The 21,553-nt window shown below is 42.8% G+C and overlaps 1 protein-coding gene across 1 annotated transcript in view; it reads left to right on the plus strand.

Annotated features, from left to right (window-relative positions):
- FXYD6 (FXYD domain containing ion transport regulator 6) overlaps positions 1 to 17,785 on the plus strand; it is a 43,887-nt gene extending 26,102 nt beyond the window's left edge. The window contains exons 2-8 of the mRNA XM_043997410.1: positions 8,195 to 8,260; positions 9,189 to 9,227; positions 9,392 to 9,466; positions 12,493 to 12,529; positions 14,439 to 14,488; positions 14,820 to 14,872; positions 15,961 to 17,785. Of these exons, the coding sequence (XP_043853345.1) occupies positions 8,203 to 8,260; positions 9,189 to 9,227; positions 9,392 to 9,466; positions 12,493 to 12,529; positions 14,439 to 14,488; positions 14,820 to 14,848 (288 nt within the window). The 5' untranslated portion in view covers positions 8,195 to 8,202 and the 3' untranslated portion in view covers positions 14,849 to 14,872; positions 15,961 to 17,785. The remainder of the gene's footprint in view (positions 1 to 8,194; positions 8,261 to 9,188; positions 9,228 to 9,391; positions 9,467 to 12,492; positions 12,530 to 14,438; positions 14,489 to 14,819; positions 14,873 to 15,960) is intronic.
- The last annotated feature ends 3,768 nt before the right edge of the window (positions 17,786 to 21,553 follow it).

Consider the following 21,553-nt stretch of genomic DNA (forward strand, 5'->3'; position numbering starts at 1 on the left):
ATGTATAACCTATAGCTGATTGCTTACTGTCTCAGGGATGGAGGAGAAGGGGGAGGGATAGAATGTGGAGCTCAAAACTTTAAAAAAGGTTGAAATTGTTATAACGTACTTTGGGGAAAATAAGACACATATTTTAAAATTTTTGATAATAGAGTTTCAATATAATTGCTATGGTTGTTATAATTGGACCTATCTCTTTCATATCCACTAAGTAGCTCTTAGTGTAAGTCATTGAGGCTAATTTTCTTGCTTATGTTTAGTTCTTCTTACAGTCCAAATGGAAGAATTTTAAATCCAAACACTTAATTACCCAATCTCTAAAATTAAGGGGTTAGACTGAGGGATCTCTAAACTCCCCTTCAGTTCAATCATTCTGTAATTCTAAGCCCAAACAGACTGAATCTTGCATTAAACAAGTCACAATAACACTATACCAGGAAAAAGAAGACCTTCCTTGAAATCTTGTCTCTTACAGTGGCTCAGTCAACCCTCAAAAACTGTAAATTACTTTGCTGATCTGTGTTGGTGAAAGGAATTTCCTACAGTATCAAAATCACAGGTCTAGACTTCTACCAGATACTATAAAAATCTAAATTCTTCTCTTCCTTTCTTTTCAGCTTCTCTCTTTCTACCTCTCTTATTTATCTCTTTCCCCCTTTCCCTTCTTTCTCTTTTTCCCTTCTTCTCCTCCTTTCTTTTCCCTCCCCACCCCTGTTCCCTCCTCCTTTGGAATAGAATAATGTTACAACATTATTACACAGTCTAGGATACAGCTTGAGCCAAATTGCATCCCTTGATAACCAGTAGCAGCATGTAATAGAAGCCTAGTGAACCTAACAGTCGAGTGTTATTCTTGTCCCCCGACAGAATCACAGATTGATAAAGCCTTAGAATGGGAGAGAGGTCACCTAGCCCAGCCGAACCTGACCGGGGATTCCCTGTTCCACATAGATTCTATGACATACACTCTCCTATGTGTGCAAGGGGGTATCTTCTGTCTTAAAGGTAGGGTCTTCTGTGGCATCTACGGTTACTCTGTGAGTGCCATCCTCATGTTGACATCCTGAGTGTTATGGACTGAGAGCAAAGATGAGAGCCAAGCCAATAGGAAAGAAAGGCAATGGGAGGGGAGAAGAGGAAGAAGGGAAGTTAATGTTTTAGCATAGTCTGGTACCCAAACACTATAAGAGGAGGCTGCAGTCAAATTATTTCCACAGCAGAGCTGAGATTTCTATTATGCCTTACTAGTATGGGTTATAAAAAATATGACAGGTTGAGATTTCACCAACTAGTTGCTTTTCTTTCTATTTTTGTGGTTGTTCAGTCGTTTCAGCCATGCCCAACTCTTTGTGATCCCATTTGGGGTATTCTTGGCAACGATAATGGGATGGTTTGCCATTTCCTTCTCCAGTTCATTTTATAGATGAATAAAATGAGGCAAATGGGGTTAAGTGACTTGGCCAGGGTCACACAGTTAATAAATAACTGAGGTTAGATTTGTCAGGTCTTCCTGACTCCCAGTCTAGTGCTCTAACCACTATGCCAAATTTCCTCTTCATATCCACATCACATGGGGTATAAGTAAGAAGCAGAGATGGGATCTGAATTCAAGTTCCCCAACTCTAAACCTAGCATTATTACTGCTGTTAACAGGCTGGAGTGATTGTCCCTATGATCCAGTGAGCAAGGATGGAGTGCTGAATTTGGAGTCGGGCAGACTTGAGTTCAAATCCTGCCTCAGTCACTAAATAGCTATGTGACTTTATTTGATCACTAAGCCTCTCTCCACCTCAGTTTCCTCATCTGTGAAATGGGGAATATTATGGCACCCACCTCACAGGGTTGTTGTAAGGATCAAATTAAATTGTATTCATTAAAGTGCTTTATGAATAGCAGTAGTTATCATCATTGTCACCAACCCCACCACCACCACCACCACCATCACCATAATCATCATTACTCCAGGCCCTTGGGCAGAGAGTCCAGTGGCTCCTTATCCCTGTACCCTTACAGTCTAGGAAATCCATATCACCTGCTTATCTTTGGAGGAAGTTCTCCTGCCTTTACCTTGCCTTTTCTTTTTTAGAAGATGCTCTTTCTGGCTTATCTCCACTTTTCCCTCTTTACTTCTAATTTACTTTGGGCTTTGCAGAATTCCCGCTAAAGCCAGTCTGCTTTCTCAGCTTTCTTGCAGGGTAGTCTGTTCTAACACTCTCCCTACTATGTGGAATATCAGGAACTCTCAGGCAGGTCAAACATCACTAACCAGCAGTCATGTCAAAGGACTTTCATTCACCTTTAGGCTCAGAACAAGAACTTTCCACCAGTGAGAGTGAGCCACTCGCTTACAAGCATTCTTGGAAGAACAGTGAGCTTCCTGTCACTTGAAGTATTTAGACAACAGCTGATGGGCTGTGATGAAGGGCCACAGAGGGAATTCTATGATTAGGTGGCAGATTGGATTGGATGCCTCTAAGATCATGGTTAAGAGTAAGAAGACTCTTACCTTAGAATACCTGCCCAGCGCTCAAAGCCACAGGATCTTAGTCATCAGTGAATAAGCATTCATTAAACCTCTTCTATGTGCCAGGCACTGTGGTAAATGTCAGAGATATTTTTTGGATCGATTAGTCATGTCTGACTCTCCATGATCCCATTTGGGATTTTCTTGACAAAGATGCTGGAGTGGTTTGCCATTTCCTTCTCCAGTTCATTTTACAGATGAGAAAACTGAGGCAAATGGGGTTGAGTGACTTGCCCAGGGTGACAGAGCTAGTAAGTATCTGAGGTCAGATTTGAACTCAGGTCCTCCTGATTCCAGGGTCGGCGCTCTACCCACTGTGCTACCTAGCTGCCAAATGTTGGGGATATGGAGACAAAAATAAAACAGTTCCTATCCTTGAGGGGCTTACACTCTATCAACATGTACATAGATAAGTATGTGCAAAATAGGAACAAAAAGGCAACATGGCATCATGGATAGAGAACTGGCCTTGGATTCAAGACAAATGCTGGCTGTGTGACCCTGGGCAAGTCATTGAACCTCTCAGTGGCCTGGGTGACTTGTGTAAGACTATACATAGAGCATATGTTATTCTACATTGGTAGAGGGAGTTTCCTCATTGGGAATTCCTGATACTAATGAAATCAAAGGGTCTGGTACCCAAACCCCCACACCCCCAAACCAAGTAATTGGTGTGTGTGTGGGGGTAAGGTAGGTAGGGGTATCACCACAGCTTGGGAGGAAGGTTAATAAATGCCTCAGAGAGAGCCCTGAACTACAGAGTTAGACAGGACCTAAGAGATCTGGTCCAACTTCTTCATTTTATAGATAAGAAATTGAGACCCCCCCCCCCCCCCGCCCAAGGGAGGTCCAAGATCACATGAGTATTGAGGAGCAGAGCTGAGATATGAATCCTGATCCTCTGACTCCAAATTCAGTAGTCATTCCTTCCTTCTACTAAACTGTGCCCCCTTTTTGCAAGGGTGAGTGACTTGCCCAGGGTAATACACAGATTGAGTTCCTTATTGAAAAAGAAGATTTGGGAAAGCTACCAGGAAGATGGAGGAGCAGTGTCCTGCTGAGGACCAGGCACTTTCCTCATCCCCTCCCAGATCGCTCTTGCTCTTCATAGCACTGAGCCCCAGCCTTTCTTGGTGTCTTGATGTTGGAGTCTGGGTAAATCACTGCCCTTAAAAGATATGGAAGTACATGGACCTGGGCAGGAGAGAGGATGGGGCTAGGGGCAGTGTGTTTGGTCTGTCTCTTCTGGCACGCCTAATGCCTAAGTGGCTTTGCCCTGCATAGTTTTCTTTACTTTTCTTTCTTTTTTTTTTTTTTTGGTGAGGCAATTGGGGTTAAGTGACTTGCCCAGGGTCTCACAGCTAGTAAGTATCAAGTGTCTGAGGTCGGATTTGAACTCAGGTCCTCCTGAATACAGGGCCGGCACTTTATCCACTGCACCACCTAGCTGCCCCTGCCCTGCATAGTTTTGCTTTTTTGTTTTGTTTTGTTTTGTTTTGCAGGGCAGTGGGGGTTAAGTGGCTTGCCCAGGGTCACACAGCTAGTAAGTGTCAAGTGTCTGAGGCTGGATTTGAACTCAAGTCCTCCTGAATCCAAGGCCAGTGCTTTATCCACTGCGCCACCTAGCTGCCCCGTCCCTGCATAGTTTTAAAAGGAAAGGAGACATTCCTAGCCTCTTCTGCCACCCTAGACTCCATGCCCCCCACCCCAGTCCTAGCTTCTTCAGTTAAGGAAAGGAATGTGGGACAAAATGGGGGAGGGATGAGCTGTGAATGGTAGGGATGGTAGGTGTGTGTGTGTGTGTGTGTGTGTGTGTTGGGCAGAAAGTTTTTCCCAGCCTTCAGAAGTGTCTGCTTTTCTGCCTACTGTACCTTCCTAGAGGGGAGCTCTTCCTACTCACCTCTGAGTCAGGAAAAAAATTATGACATTTGCGGCACCGCGCAAAGCATTCTCCACAGCTGTGTTATGCATTTTCTTCTAGGCTGAAATTTAAACTTTATAGCAGCACTGCCACCCACCAGATTTTAAAATCTTAGATCTAGAGCCGGATGGGATTTCAGAAACCAGCTAATTCAACTCTTTCATTTTTTTGTTTTTGTTTTTTTTTTTGCGAGGCAATGAGGGTTAAGTGACTTGCCCAGGGTCACACAGCTAGTAAGTGTCAAGTGTCTGAGGCCGGATTTGAACTCAGGTCCTTCTGAATCCAGGGCCAGTGCTTTATCCACTGCACCACCTAGCTGCCCCCTCAACTCTTTCACTTGATAGATGAGGACACTGAGGTCCAAAGAGGGTGACAGACTTGCCCAAAGTCATAAGGACTAAAAGGCAGAGTCAAAATTCAGTTTGTGTTCAAACAATATCAGTTCTTTCTTTGGAGGTGGATAGTAGGCTTCATCATTAGTCTTTTGGGATTGTCTTGGATCATTGTATTGCTAAGTCATTCACAGATCTTCATCAAACAGTATTGCTGTCTCTGTGCACAATGTTCTGATGGTTCTGCTCACTTTACTATACATCAGTTCATACAAGTCTTTCCAGGCCTTTCTGAAGTCATCCTGCTTGTCATTTCTTATAGCAGAATAATATCCCATCACCATCATATACCGCAGTTTATTTAGCCCCCATCCTTTGATTTCCAATTCTTAGCCACCACAAAAAGAGCTGCTATAAATATTTTTATACAAATATAGCCATGGAATAGTGATGGGCATGTCTCTGCTCCCTGAAACTTGGGCCAGGCAATAGAGTAAAGGTCAGGGGGTGAGCATGAAAGACTGGGCAGATGTGGGGAATGGGATCTGGGGAGACTATTGAGCAGTGACCTCCCCAGGCCAAAAAAAAGAGTGAAGGTTTAGTAGTAGATATGTCTAGAGGTCACCTTGGATAGTGAAGGGTCTAGAAACAAGGCCAAATAGTGTATTAGTAGCATTTCTTGAACCCAGAATGATAGTCTAGAACCTGGCTTCCCTCTCTGTTTCCAATCTATCCTCCACACAGTTGTCAAATTCCTGAAGCAATCTGACCATGTGACTTCTCTGCTTAGTAAGCTTCAGTGCCTCTCTACTTATTGCCACCAAGATAAAATACAAATTCCCCAGCTTGACATTTAAAGCCCCTGATATTTTTGTTCTACCTCCTGGTCTTTCCAAGATTATTGCAGATTATTCTTCATATATTATGGTCCAAACAAACTAATCCCTGAATTCTGCATTCTATCTCATACCTCTAGTAGCAACTAACTCTGCATGCCTGGAATGTCCTGTTCCCTTAGGAATCCCCCTTAGGATCAGCTTCATAGGATCCCTGTCTTCTTTCAAGACTCAGATCATTGGTCTCCTCCTATAGGAAGCCTTTCTTGAGTCCCCTAGTTGTTAGTTTGTTCTTCTTCCTCAAATTACCTTCAGTAGATAGACAGACATCTCTAACTACATGATGCATTTTAGTAGAATGTAAATTCTTTGAGGGTAGTTAGTATTTTTCCTCTTGTCTTTGTATCACCAATGCTTAGTCCAAGGATAAGTGCTTAATAATGCTTATTGGATTGCAGTGATCAGATTATTTCCCAGGTCAGGTTTCTTTCCAGTCCATTCCAGTCTTTCCAGTCTTTTCCAGTCCAAGTCTGCTTCCTCCCTGAAGCCCCCAGTGATCTTCCTCTCCTATGAATTCCTTCTGGGCATTCACAGTCCATACCACATGAATAAACCCGTGATTAGTTCCATCTTATTACAATCAAGGCTTCCAGCTAGATCATGAGTTCTGTGACAATGTCTGTGACCATGGTACCGTGTCTCATACTTCTTTTAATCTCTGATGGTGGCCAGTACAGTCCTGGACATGATATCAGTTCAGTAAGTACTTGTTAAATTGAATGAAAGAACTGGCCTTGACAATGCCTCAGCTGTCTTCTAAAAGCCATGACAAAATTTCTCTCCAAGTCTTACAAAGGCCAAGGCATCCCTGGAGCAATCCTGACTCCCAGTGGCTTTCAGAGGAACTGGAAGATGGCTGTTTTCTCTAGATTCACCAAGGACTTGAGAAAAGTTTCTGGAAGTTGGATACCCTTCCCAAAGCAGGCTTAATCTTTTCCAGGGACCTCAGACCTTGAAACAGGAAGAACGTCTAGGTCCACAGGTGACTGCCAGTCTACCACCACTTAGAACACTATGCAATTCTCTTCAAAGACCTACTTTGGGGGCAGCCAGGTGGCGCAGTGGATAGAGCACCAGCCCTGGAGTCAGGAGGACCTGAGTTCAAATCCAGCCTCAGACACTTAACACTTACTAGCTGTGTGACCCTGGGCAAGTCACTTAACCCCAATTGCCTCACTAAAAAAAAAAAAAAAGACCCACTTTGGGGCTTCTTCCTTGCCTCCCCTTTACTTTCTCTATCAAGACCCTTTTCATCCTCTCCTATGATCAAGGCCAAACTGCCCCACGTCCCCCAGTATGTTTTGCAATTCTGGGTCCCTGACCTCCTTCATGGTCTTAGGACAAGATATTTGATCTCCCCACTCCAGGCATTTTTACTGACTATCTCTCACGTCTGGAATGTTCTCCTTCCTTTTCTCTGCCTTCTGGCCCCCTTGGCCTCCTTCTAATCCTAGCTAAAATCCCGTCTTCTACAGGAAGCCTTCCTCAATCTCTCTCTCTCTCTTTTTTTTTTTTAGTGAGGCAGTTGGAGTTAAGTGACTTGCCTAGGGTCACACAGCTAGTATGTGTTAAGTGTCTGAGGCCGGATTTGAACCCAGGTACTCCTGACTCCAGGGCCAGTGCTCTATCCACTGTGCCACCTAGCTGCCCCCCAATCTCTCTTAATTCTAGTATCTTCTCTCTGGTGATTATTTCCTACTTATCCTGTATGTAGCTTTACCCATTAGACTGTGAGCACCTTGAGGGAAGAAGCTGTCTTTTGTGTCCCAGTACTTAGCAGAGTGCATGAAACACAGTAATTAATATTGCTTATAGGCCGATTGATCAACTATTCCTGACTACCTGTCTTTGTTCACACCCTCCTCTCTTCCTCAGAACCTCTCTCCTGTTTTCCCTTACCTCTTTCCATCTGGATCCTGTTCATCTCAAAGCCCACCTCCTCCATGAAGTCTTCCCTGAATCCCCCAGTCTCCTATGATCTTTCTCTCCCCTGAGCTTCCTTAGCACTTATGGTCTGTATGACTTCATTTGATGAGTGGTACAGTGGTAATATATTTACAAAATGTGCTCCAGCATTTTTAGTGAACCAAGACCAAAGAGCTGTGAAGTGACTGCTCTGTGGTTACCCGTCAGAGCCTGCATTTAAATCCAAGTGCCCTTAGGCAACTAGGTGATGAAGTGGTTAAAGCGCTGGCCCTGGAGTCAGGAGGACCTGAATTCAAATCTGGCCTCAGACATTTGACACTTACTAGCTATGTGACCCTGGGCAAGTCACTTAACCCCATTGCCTTGCCCACTCCCCCAAAAATCCAGATTCCATGACTAGGCCCAGATCTCTTGCTGCCCCATCCCAGCTGCTTTGTATAATCTGTTCTCTTTTCATGCATGAATGTTTATCTCTCCAACTGGACTATAAGCTCCTTGAAGGCAGGACCATGCCTTATTTTTCTCCCAGCCCTGCTGATGATCTTCTGGGGAATCTTTAGTCTGGAGTAATTTCTTTTCTTTGCTCTTTCCCCAGATACCACCATGGAGATGGTGCTGACCTTTCTATGCAGCCTGTTGGTTCCTCTGGTCCTAGCTAGTGGTAAGTGGACTCTCCTGGAACCTGGGTAGAAGAGGCAGGAATCTGCAGTCCTTGTGTGCCCCAGAGTTGCCTGCAAAGCTGGATGCTGGGACAGCTAGGTAGTGCAGGGGCTACCCCCCTGTGCAGGGGCTGAGAACAGGGTTTTGCTTCTATCATGAAGATCACTACTGGTCCATTTCAGTGGTCAGACCCTGGGTAGAATTTCTGGCCCTGGGTTTTGTTTGTAATAATTCAACATGCAAGTTAAAAAGAGGTAGATTTAATGTAAGGAAACACTTTTGTAAGAATCAGAGAGACCCCAAAGTGTAATGAGCCACCTTGGGTGGGGGAATAGTGGGAGGTTCTCCTTTACTGCAGGTCGACTAGAGTCTGTACCAGTTTGGCCCAGATGTTGTGAAGGGAATTCCTGGCCTGATGTTGTACTAGATCAGGGGTTCTTAGGTTTTTGGTTTTTAAATATTTGGGCAATTGTATTGCACTATCATTGGTTTCTTTAAAACTATTATTTTGTGAAGGGGAAGAAAGAAAGGAAGGGAGGGAGGAGGAGGAGAACAATGGAGGGATGGAAGAAGGCAAGAACAGAGGAAAGAGGGAAGGGAAAAAGAAATGGAATGGGAGAGAAGGATGAAGGGAGGGAGAGAAGAAAAAGAAGGGAGAGGAGTAAAGGAAGGATGCAGGGAAGGAAGGAAGGAAAAGGATCCGTGACAGGAAAAAAAGTTAAGAAATCCTGGACTAGATAACCCTGAGATTTCTTCTAATCCTAATGTTCTGTGATTGTAGAATAGAAACACTTCTTCCTGTTTACAGCACAGGCTTGACATGAGGGTCACATGAGATAATGCCTGTGAAAATGTTGTGTAACCATAATTTCTGTATAAATGAATTGTTATTCTCCCCTTCCTCATGCCCTTGTTTGTGTTGTTTACAGCTTCTGATCAGAAGAAAGAACAAGATCCTTTTCATTATGGTGAGCACTGGTGCCCCGTTGGGGTGGCAAGGGACTATAAGGGGGGGGGGGAATCGGAGGAAGGCTTTTGGGGGGAGGGTGGGTGGGTGAGGTATCTGAAAGGAGTCTAGGAAATGCCTACCTGTGTCTCCCTTTCCATTCATACCTGGTTGCTCCCTCTGCAGATTACCAGAGTCTGAGGATTGGAGGCTTGGTGTTTGCTGTGGTCCTGTTTTCAGTTGGGATCCTCCTTATCCTGAGTAAGTGATGAAGGCAAAGAGAGAAAATAAGACTCCCCCCTGTGATGGGGGCCCTCTAGAACTCAAGGCTACTCTGTTACCTAATTGGGATGGGTCAGTGGGCCCTGATCTAAGGGAATGGTGTTGTCCTGTAAGAAAGATGATTCGAAGGCAGAGATCCCTTCTCAGAGAACTGACTACCTACCTGTTCAACTCCGGCTCAAGAAGGGCCGAGGTTCCTTCCTATGACACTTACTAGCTTTGTTACCACAGACAAATCACTTACCTCTCTGAGCCTCAATATTCATCTGTAAATTAGGGATAGTAATATTTGCAGGACATACTTTACAGGGCTAATAGGATCCAGTGAAATAAAGTTTGTAAAGTACTTTGCAGGCTTTAAAATGTGATACAATTTTCAGCTATTATTACGATAACTAGCATTTATATACCTCTGTAAGGTTTGCAAAGCACTTTATGTATATTATCTCATGTCATCCTCACAAGAACACGATAAGGCAAGTGCTGCTATTTTCATAACCATTTCATAATTGAAGAAATTGAGGCTGAGAAAATCAAAGTATCTTGCCCAGAGAAGCTAGTAAATATCTGCAGCAGAGTTTGAGCTCAGGCCTTTCTGATACCAAGTCCAGTTTTCTGTCCACTGGACCACCTAGCTGTCCTTTTAAGTTATTGTTATTATTATTATTTTTTAAATTATTATTATTTTTTTTTTGGTGAGGCAATTGGGGTTAAGTGACTTGCCGAGGGTCACACAGCTAGTAAGTGTTAAGTGTCTGAGGCCAGATTTGAACTCAGGTCCTTTTGACTCCAGGGTCAGTGCTCTATCCACTGTGCCACCTAGCTGCCCCTTGTTATTGTTGTTATTAATAATTATCAGTTATTTATTATTAATTGTTATTATTATTAATAATCATTATTATTATCCCCACCATTCAAACCTACCTTCTCCTATAGTCTTCTATTCTTCTCTATGTCTGTTGAAATCCTACTCACCCCTCAAGGCCCAGCTCAGATATGACTCAGGTGAAGCCTTCTCTGATCATGCCAGCCCACGGGCGTTTCTCCTTCTTTTGAACTCCTCTAGTTTTAAAGGTCAAGGTCAGTGATTCCCAAACTCTTGGAGTATGAGGAAGTCTACTGAACATTTAAAAAGTTAGGTAGCTCCTCCTGAAAACAATTAGTTTATTAGCATCCGTTAATTGGGTAAATACAAAATGTCAAAAAGTTGCTGTGAGTTCAGTAAGTTATAAAATGAATCTGTATTGCATTAATCACAACAGCATCTAGACACATGTTTAAAAAAATAGTATACCCGTATGCATGATATGGGTAGCTAGGTGGTACAGGGGATAGAGTACTGGGCCTGGAGTCAGGAAGAGTCATTTTTCTGAATTCAAATCAGACCTCAGACACTAGTTGAGTGATCCTGGGCAAGTCATTTAACCCCTTTTACCTCAGTTTCCTCATCTGTAAAATGAGCTGGAGAAAGAAATGATAAACCACTCTAGTATCTTTGCCAAGAAAACGCCAAAAGGGGTCAGAAAGAATCAGACACAATTGAAATGACTGAATGACAACAAAATACTCCTCCCTTTTCCAACTACATATCTGTGTGAGACCAGATTTTTGTCATACACCTCAACCCAAATAACAGATGGCAACAGATTGACTGTAGGAACAGATATGAGAATCCAGCTATATTCTAGCAAAGCAGACATTAGTGATTTGCAAAAATATGCAAAACAATGCCACTTGAATTTTTTGTTTTGGAAAGTATAGTTATTTTTACATGTAGTTACATAAGTATAGCTATTTTTATGAAGTACGTCATTTATGTTAACATGTAATGGATTTATTATCATTTTATAAAAATAAATAAGCATTTTAAAATGTATCAGTTTCAATTTCCAATACTGTAAATATGGGTAGATATAATACAAATAAATACAAACTCTTTGATGCCCTCAATAATTTTTAATAATATCAAGGAGTTGTGAAACCAAAAAGCTTGAGAACCAGTCCTGTAGAGCAGGCCTATAACACTCTAAAGCATGGCCTGAACTGGATGGACATATCATTGGGAAATGTTTAACAAAATACCTAAAATTAGAGTAGAACACAGATAATGTTAATATGTGTTTTTTAAAGTCACTATGTGGCCAGCAAGGATCCTTGTATATGGTTTAGTGACACCTCTCCCTCTCCCTCTCTCTCTCTCTCTCTCTCTCTCTCTCTCCATATCTATCTATCTATCTATCTATCTATCTATCTATCTATCTATCTATCTATCTATCTATCTATCTATCTATCTATCTATCTATCTATTGGCTGTGTGACCTTGGGCAAAGCCAATTAACCTCTTAGTACACTGAGCAATTCTAATCTTATAAATTGCAGAGAAAGCATTTCCTCATCTGGGACTTCCTATACTAATGAAGTTACAGGTTACAATTGGAATCTGTTAACTTCTATCCATTACTTCAGGTTCTGGCCCCCCCCCCCCCCCCCCCCCCCCCGGGGCCAAGCATAAGAAATAAGTCTAATCTCTCTTGCATGTGACAATCCTTTAAATACTTGGACAGAGCTACAATGTCTCCCTTAAGTCTTCTCAAAGCTAAAAATCCCAGTTCCTTCTATTTATTCTCATATGATATGGCTGTATGTTCCCTCACCACCCTGGTCACCCATCCTGTGGATATACTACAGCTAGACAATTTCTTTTCCTAAAGGTTATACCCACAACCAAGCACAATACTACAATTGTGTCCTCATGAGGCAGGGTACATTGAGGGTCTCATCTACCAATATCTGAGATTTGGACAACTGGATTTGTTTGTTTGTTTGTTTTTTTAAGTGAGGCAATTGGGATTAAGTGACTTGCCCAGGGTCACACAGCTAGTAAGTGTTAAGTGTCTGAGGCCGAATTTGAACTCAGGTTCTCCTGACTCCAGGGCTGGTGCTCTATCCACTGCGTCACCTAGCTGCCCCAGATAACTGGATTTTTTTTGTTGTTTTCCTCTTAGGTCGGAGATGCAAGTGCAGCTTCAATCAGAAGCCCAGGTAATGCATGCACTGGGATGGTGAAGCCTGAAATGATTGGGAAGAAGCTTGGTGGATTCAAATTGATCCCAAAGCTGTCAAGTTCTTCTATCTCTCCAAGTCAGAGGCAGGGGCAGGGGCAGGGGAGTGGGCTGAAGTCTTTGTGGTGAAGATAGGGAAAGGAAAGAACTCCATCTTCATTCAGCCAATGGGAAGTAATAAAGTCTGCTGCGGTCTTGAAGCCGGGGGATACAGAGCAGTACAATTTACAGCCAGGAGAGAGGAATAAGTTTTTGAAATTGTCTCTACCTCCACTATTGCCGATCTCCCTTCTCCTTGGCTTGGGGCCCTTTCTTAGAGGAACACCACCAAAGTTCAGGGCCCTTAGCCTTCTTGAGTTGTAAGGAGCGTGGGAGACCCTTTCAAAGAGCTGTGTTCCTCTCTGCCCTTCCTTACAATCCAGGTTTTCAGATCAGCCTGCAGGGCTGAGCCTGTCAAATCCTGTTTCGGTGCACCTGCAATATACTCTCCTATGTATCTAGCAGCAGGGCAATTGACGGGCACCTATGCTAGGAAAAATAAGTGGGTACAGAGAGGAGATGGATGTGTCTACAGAGGATAGGACTAGTTAGAAGAGCCAGGTTGAACAGGCTGAGAAATTCCCTCAGAAGTGTGGCGAGTACATGTAGTAAAGGGAGACTGAGGCACAGACTCTGAGCTCAGTCAGCTTATTAACAGAGACGGGTATAATTGTGAACAAAATGTGTCACTCTGGTAACTTCAGCAAAGACAGCAACCCCCAAAGAAGGAGGGGACCTTCTTTATTAACACACAACAGTGAAAGGGTCTTGTTAGGAGTGGAGAAAAGGCGGTGTAGGGTTGGGACAGGAACATTGTTACATTGACTCTGCTGAGAAAGGTGGGCTGGTGTTCAGGTAAGGCTAATCACTCCCATCTCTAACAACTGAGGAATGTTAATTGTTTTATGCAGCCCATCTGTAGCAGCATAACAGGCTTGCTGTCTTGTTGGAAGAGATTAAAAACTCCCTTAACTATACAAAAACAGGAAAAGAGGCGGGATTCATCCTTTGGGGATAATGATTTTGAGGGACTAAATTAATGGTATCCATGAAGTATCCTGGAGATACCAGCGTGAGAGAGAACAATCTTTCTTCTAAACTAACTTTTATACACACACACACATATAAACAAACTTTAAGCTATAACTTAATTGCCTTCCTAAACACAACTCAAGCCAGATGGATAAAGACCCAATTATAAAATTAATCCAGCATAAAATCAGTTACCTTGTAATATCAATACAGAAGAAATTAGAGGTAATATTAATTTTGATCTTTTCCCAGAAAGTAGTAATAAAAGAGAGTGCCTTAGGGGCAGCTAAGTGGCACAGTGGATAAAAGCACTGGCCCTGGATTCAGGAGGACCTGAGTTCAAATCTGACCTTAGACACTTGACACTTACTAGCTATGTGACCCTGGGCAAGTCATTTAACCCTCATTGCCCCACAAAAACAACAAAACAAAAACGAGAGTGCCTTATAAGGATAAGGACTGTTTGTTGTTGTTTTGCATCCCCTGTGCACCCCAAAATGCCCTACATGTTGTAAGTAATTAATCGATGCGTACTGACTGACTGAAAGGTTTTGACATGATCTGTTCTTTGGTCTTTGCTATGTATTTGAAAAATGTCTGAGTCTATTCCAACAGACTCAATCAGCTTGTCCTCTCCCTTGGACTCCAGGGAGGGACTTATTCAGTGCCCTTAGATGATCAGTGGGCTCTGCTCTTAGGTGCCTCCAAACTTCTCTCTGGGTTGTCTTGGCCTCTATCAGAGGATCTCTGGTTTAAGGAGAGGAGGCTCTGAGAACCTTTCTTGGGACAAGGGACCTATATTGTATATTCTCTTTCAGAGCTCCTGGAGATGAAGAGGCTCAGGTGGAGAACCTGATCACCTCCAATGGTAACTTTTCATAACTATCTGGTCACAATGATGGTGGGAGGGGGTAGAAAAGAGGGTGAAGAACACAGTAAAAGACAACACCCCCAAACCTTAAGAGTTTTGTATGGCAAGTCACTGGTAGGTGTCTGTGGAAGGGGTGGTGGTGGGACAGGGAGGCCCTCCCCATTGCTGTCTAGCTGTATCTCCACAATGCCTCAGCAGCCCCTTGTCCCCCTCCCCACCACCGAAAGCAAAACCAGGTCTCCTATAGTCAGATGTGGGCATAGCCCAGCAGCGCCTCCCTGCCGGTCAGTCTTTTCTGTGTTATACTTTATGCTGTTTTTCTTTTCAGCTACAGAACCCCAGAAAGTGGAGAATTGAGGTGTGCAGCAGTCAGGCAAGAAGGTGAGCCCCCTCCCTCTCTCCCTCCCATTCCGGCCTGTGATGGCCCTGAAACAGGACTAATTAGCTAGTCTGGGAAGGTTAAAGTAGACCCCTGGAAAGCTAGTCTTAGACTAGTATCTAGGAGAGTTGGGGGAGGGGGAGGGGTACAGAGAATGGAACTAGAGCCGGTCCTGCCCTGAGAGAATTCTGAGTCTGAGAGGAAAGGATAAGTGGTGGCAGATACGGAGAATTGCTAAAACACTTAAATGCTGTCAATTGTCTAGCACCATAGAAGTAGGGTGTTCGAGATAATCCAATATTTTATTTAATGGGGAGTTAGCAGTGACTCTGGGTACTTATCATTTTTTAGAAGAATTAGAATGCAACAAAACACCTAACACTAAAACTATACTGAAGACAATTTAACTTTTCTTTGAGGATTCAGAAGGCACTTTGGGTGGGTTCACAGGGTCAGCGCAAAGCTAAGTGTAGTAGATTGGAAGAACACTGGACAGTAGGTCTGGATTTGAACCCTGTCTCTAACACTAACTATGGAACCACGGACAAATTCTTTTGCTTTCCTGGCCTGAGCTTCTTTATAGGCAAAGTATAAGTAACATATATCCCATACAGCAATTTGTCCTTGCTGTACATGGTACAGAGCTGCTTACAGAGACTTTCTGCTGTTAGAACGTTAAGTAAACCAGCTTTTATTGTAACTTAAAATTCCATATAGTTATCCACAGTCAACCATTTAATAATAATAATATCCATTTTCTCTCCACAATTCCATAAGGGCGACAGGGTTGGTGAATGTGATTTTATAGATGAAGAAACTGAAGCCTAGGAAAGTTGGGTGATTGCAGATCCATAACTAGGGTAAAAGTCATAGTTTCGCCCCAAGGTACCAAAATACACAGACCTGCATGTGACTTGCCCAGGGTCACACAGCTTGTAAATGTCTGAGGCCAGATTTGAACTAGCAACAATCAGTTTTCCTGATTTCTCCTGGCACTCTATTCACTGAGCCCCCTAGCTCCTTTTAATATACGTGCTAACTACTATTGTTATAAGGTCAAAAGAAGGGTTTTTCTCCTCTCTTTCCACAGCCACCAATCCCTAAAGACCACTGCACAACCCCCTAGATGCCAACATTGATGCTTGAAATGCCTGGAAACCACAGCAACAAAACCTTTCCCAGGAAAAGCCAAGAAGTCACGTGTCCATTCCTGTCCATTCCTCCAAAACTGGTCCATGACTTTGCCAGACAAACTAATGCTCGTGCCCCTCTTAGCCTATTGTACTGTCTGACTTGTGTGATGTGTATGTGTGTGGTTGATCAACATGGTCTTTGTGGTTCGATGTTTGTGGGTGATATTGTGTCCCTAGTAAAACTTGGATTAACTTTCCCCAAGGTCAGGAGCTGGGTCATCCATCAATCCATCCATCACCATGGTCTCTTCTTCCTATCTGCACTTCTCCCCTCCCACTCTGAGAAGGGAACAAATAGTTCTTTCTCTTGATTGGCATGGATAAAGAAGGACAGGGCATACATTTCTGACTATTTGAAGTCTCCCAGAGGATGACAGGGTAGTGATATATGCAGTGTTCTTATTCTAAGGCCTTTCACCTCTCATGCTTCCTCCCCACCTGTAACAGCTCAGTATTCTGCCCTTCAGCCTGTACTGAAGATGCCCAAGGCAGCTCCAAGCTACAACTCTTGTCTCTGGGGGAGAAGAGTCCCACTTTCCCCTTTCTCAGAATCATAGGTACTGAGATGGCCAACCCCGCAGCTAGTGCAGTAATCCCCACTACAACAGTCCTGACATATGGTCTATTATCTAACCCCTGCATGAGCACCTCAAGCGATGGGAAGCTGCCAACTGGTCAAGGCAGGCTGTGCCATCGTTTGATTGCTTTAATTGTTAGAAAGCTTTCCTTTATATTTTGAATTAAAAGCAGCTTGCCTCAATTCCATAGTAGGTCTTATCAAAGTTAGTTGGCCATCTTAAAGCTTGCTAGAAACTCCTGTCATGGTCCTAAATTTGTAAAGGCCAAGGCTGGGAAAAGCTGGTGTCACGGCGACATTTAGACGAAGCCTCTGTCTTTCCTCCCTGACCCCTCCTTCTCTACCCCCCCCCCCCAATCCAAAAAGAAAGTGGTAGTCCCTTGTCTTGATTTCCAGTATCTCAGCAATAACCCTGGCATCTCTGAAGCCTGACACTATTCCCAAATCCAAATCTTGGTCTTAGACCTCAAATTCCTTCTCCTGATGTCAGCTGAACTCCTAACTTCTTTACTTTGTTTGGTGTGAAACAAGGGTTGTGGCAGGAATTGATCATTGTGGTTTAATGGGGGTATTTGGTCTCAACCTGTAGAGGCTGTCTGTCCCTCTCGTCATTTTCTCCATTGTGAGTGAGGAGCACTAGAGTTGGGGGAAGAGAATGCATGGGGGGGGGTCAGGGAAGATGGAGAGAGAGCGAGGGCAGTAGTGAGGGAGAGAGGGAGGGAGGGAGAGGAGAGGAGAGGAGAGGAGAGGAGAGGAGAGAGTCAATCCCACCAATTACCCTGACTTTAATTAAGGTATCTCCCTATGCCTTTTTCTCAGTGTCAGCCCTTCTGTATTTGATGTGCACACTGTCTCCTATACTCAGAATGGTGGTGGTCATGGTAGCTTAGGTGGAGATTGCATGAGGTGGCTGTTTATTTTGTCCTCCCCCAAATCTAGTACTTGTTGTCCAAATGTGTGTCATAAATGGTAAGACCTTGAGTGTTGTAATGTGAATGGAAAAAAAGCCACAATCTGCCTCCCCACCACCCTTGTGTTCTTGTAGAAATTGAGCAAATTGTACTGCTGTAATCAAAAACTGTCTTATTCTGTATCGTGATCTAGATTCTCCTGAAGAAAAAAAATAAAATATTGTTTCTATCCTAGAGGATCTCAGACCTTTTTGTTTTTGTTTTTGTTTTTATTTTTTTGTAGAATAAGGTAGTCATGTAAAGGAAAATATTTTGCTTAAAGAACCAATAGGTCTTTGCCTAGGAGAGAACTTAATAAATGTAATTGCTGAGCTACTATCGAAAAAGATGTGGTGTGGACCAGGAATTGGGCAAATGCTTCAAAAAGGAAAAGAAGATTATTCAGTCTCTAAGCTGATGAACTTGCCTTCCAATGCCTGACAAAATTTTAGCATATATGTTTAAGAGGAGGAGAATTGGTCACTAAAAGCTAGTGTACATTCATTTAAGAGAGGTTATGCTAGAAGAATCTCATTTTTTTTAAAAGACAGGGTTTTCAACTGGTATACCAGGGAAAATGACATAACCATAGTGTATTTGTGTTTCATCAAGGTATTTAATAAAGGCTCTCAGGATTCTTTTGGACAAGAAAAAAAGTATGAACTAGACAATAGTAGAGTTGAATGGTCTCAATGAATCAGGGTGTTGTGGTGGATTAGGAGGGATGTCAGCCTCTTCTTCATCAATAACAATTTCCATGAGTTCTAGTGATAAATATAGTGTGTCATATTTTTTGGATTTAGGATTTTTACCTTGATATTTAAATGGTCTCTATTGTCTAGTTTCAGCTTATCCAGTGGTCCTTTTTTCTTCAAATCAGTTATATATTTGCCCACCAAAAGGACTATTATTTCATTTTTCAAAAAGATTAATGATGTTGAAAATTTCATTTTCAAAATTTTAAGCAATTATCTGAGTTATTTCAATTTTTTAAAATTGCAGTTTGTAGGACCTATTATATTGTAGGTAACAAAATGAATAATGTTTCTTTTTCTTTTGAAACTGAGATGTCAATGGTTCTAACTAAAGATGAAAGATAAAAGGTTCTCTCAGACTGAGAATATTTCTTTTTAAAAATTTTTAAACATAAAAATATTTTATTATTTTCCAGTTACATGTAAAGATAGTTTTCAACATTTGTTTTCACAAGATTTTTAGTTCCAATTTTTTCTTCCTTCCTCCCTTCCCTCCCCCCTCCCCAAGACAGAAAGCAATCCGATAAAGGTTATGTATGTACAATCAATCACATTAAACATATTCTGTATTAGACTGTGCATATTTCCACTAAAGGGAGCCTACTTTACACTCTCTCTTTTGGTTCCAGTGGCTGTGGGAAGCCTGAATTCATCAATTAGAGCTATCCAAAAATAGTGTGGACTGCCTTGTGACATAGAAGGTTCCATTTTCAAGCCAAGGATAGATGATCACTTTGTGGGGTTGCCGTGGAAAGAATTCTTGTACGGCTCTGCTTTAGACTAGTTGGCTTCTGAGGTTCCTTCCAGTGCTACAAGTCTGGAATTCTATCTTTGAATTTTTTTTTTTAAATGAGTATCATTTAGAAGCAGGAGTAGCTAAGTTTTTGTGTCCAAACTAGAGCCAATAGATGGAAGGTATAGTGAGGATGATTTCAGCTCAACACTAAGGCAAAAACAATGAGAAACAATTAACAATGAAATGGGCTGCGTTGTGATAGTGAGTCCCACCCTTCACTGCATTGTTCAAATAAATACTGGATTAACCTTCTGTCGTGGATATCGTGGCATGAATCCCCTCACTGGACAGGAAGAGGTTTGAACTGGATGATAGCTAAATCCTTTCCAGCTCTCAAGTTCTAAGATTCTTTTTGTTTTGTTTTGTTTCCAACTGGACTTGTTATTTCATTAGCGCAGCGAATTCCCAGAAATTAATTCCCTCTACCAGGTCAGATCACCACCTTCTCTGCAACTTAGATGTCTGCAAAGCTGTGGAGAAGTTAACGGACTTGCTCCGGGTCACACATCCAGTACCTGTCACAGTTGGAACTTGAACCTAGGTCTTCCTGGCTTTGAAGTCTACTTACCACATGACACTGCCTCTACAGTTCTAGGTAGACTAAACACTGCTGAGAAAACAACATTACTTCTGTTTGGTTTGCCAGCCTTAATCCCCATATTTAAATAGGGCTATGAATTCAAGGCAGCTCCCTAACTTTTCCTTTATTTGCTGGCTTTTCTTTCTTCAGGGTCCTCAGTGAGTCAGTAAACATGTATTAATTACCTACCATGTAGCAGGCAGGCACTGTGCTAATTGATGGGGATACAAAGAAAGGCAAAAGACAGTTCCTGTTCTTGAGATCTCTGTCTAAAGGGGGAAGACAAAATGCAAACCACCATTTACAAACAATCTGGATGCAGGATAAATTGGAATAGTCAACAAAAGGTCCTCATGGCTAATAAGAAGCCTTGCTGAACTACTTAGAATTTGAGGGAGGAGAGATGTCATAGGTCACATACTCTTTTGCAAGTGTCCAGTCCAAGTCTTAATTTATTACTCTGTCCAAGCACTCTGACCTTTACATCAATGCTTGAATTCTTTTTTCCCTCTCTTGCTCATCCTGGCATTTCTTTCCTTCATATTTCTGCTCCTTGATTTCCTTCCCCTTCTTCTTCCCCACTTCTAATCCCCTCTTTATACACATGCGCGCACGCGCGCGCACACACACACACACACACACACACACACACACACACCCTCCTAATATCCTATTGTTTGCCTTTCTGTCACACATTAACAATTATGAACACTCAGCATTCACATTAAACACACAACAGAGAATGTCAGAGCTGGGCATGACCTTAGAAGTCACCCAAGTGAAATCTCTCAATTTTTCAGTGAAGAAACTGAGGTTCAGAAGGATGGTTGCAGGGATTTGGTAAAAATTACACAGATGGAAGGGCAGCTAGGTAGTGCAGTGGATAAAGCACTGGCCCTGGATTCAGGAAGACCAGAGTTCAAATCCAGCCTCAGACACTTGACACTTACTAGCTGTGTGACCCAGGGCAAGTCACTTAACCCTCATTGCCCCACTTTAAAAAAATACACAGATGGCTCTTGTCTACAGAAAGGTAGGAGTTAAGACCTGGGTTTTAGTGCCAATTTTGGTATTAAATACCTGTGTGACATTTAGCAAGTTCCCTCAGTTTACTCTATAAAACAAAGAGTTCAGATGATGTCAGATTTAGATCGTAAGTTATTGTGAGTGTTCAGGAATACCAACATCTTTGGTGTAAGGGCTGCTGAGCCTTTTTCAGGGCTGCTCATCCACTTTTGGTGTTCACCTCTCACCCAACTATCCCCAGTGACTCCAAGCATTCACAGCGGCCACACCTCAGCAAACCGTCTTAGCTGCTAGGTTAAATCAGGTGGAGGGTAACTGATAGGCTTCAAATCCATTGAGGACCTGGGGAGTTGTCTACCCACCAAAACATGAAGGCTTCCTCCAGTGGAATGGGCTGGTGAGAACAGTTTGTTCCAATGGTCACCAAGGTAGGTGAAGCAGGCACTGGGGAACACTTAGAGTTTGATTAGAAAGCAAAGACACCAAAGTCATCCATTGCATCCAAGGCTATAGCTGGTTATCCCGACTCTTGTCTTGCCACTGGACTTTGATGACTCTGGAAGAGAGACTGTGGCTGATGACTTTGTGTAATTGTGCCCCACTTAAATCCAATTCATGTACAAGTCAAGATACCACCCCATGATGACACTGATCCTCTTTGAAAATGAAGGACAGGGGGCGGCCAGGAGGCACAGTGGATAGAGCACTGGCCCTGGATTCAGGAGGACCTGAGTTCAAATCCAGCCTCAGACACTTAACACTTACTAGCTGTGTGACCCTGGGCAAGTCACTTAACCCCCATTGCC

The sequence above is a fragment of the Dromiciops gliroides genome, chromosome 3 (assembly GCF_019393635.1).
Source record: "Dromiciops gliroides isolate mDroGli1 chromosome 3, mDroGli1.pri, whole genome shotgun sequence".
In the NCBI taxonomy this organism is placed as follows: Eukaryota; Metazoa; Chordata; class Mammalia; order Microbiotheria; family Microbiotheriidae; genus Dromiciops; species Dromiciops gliroides.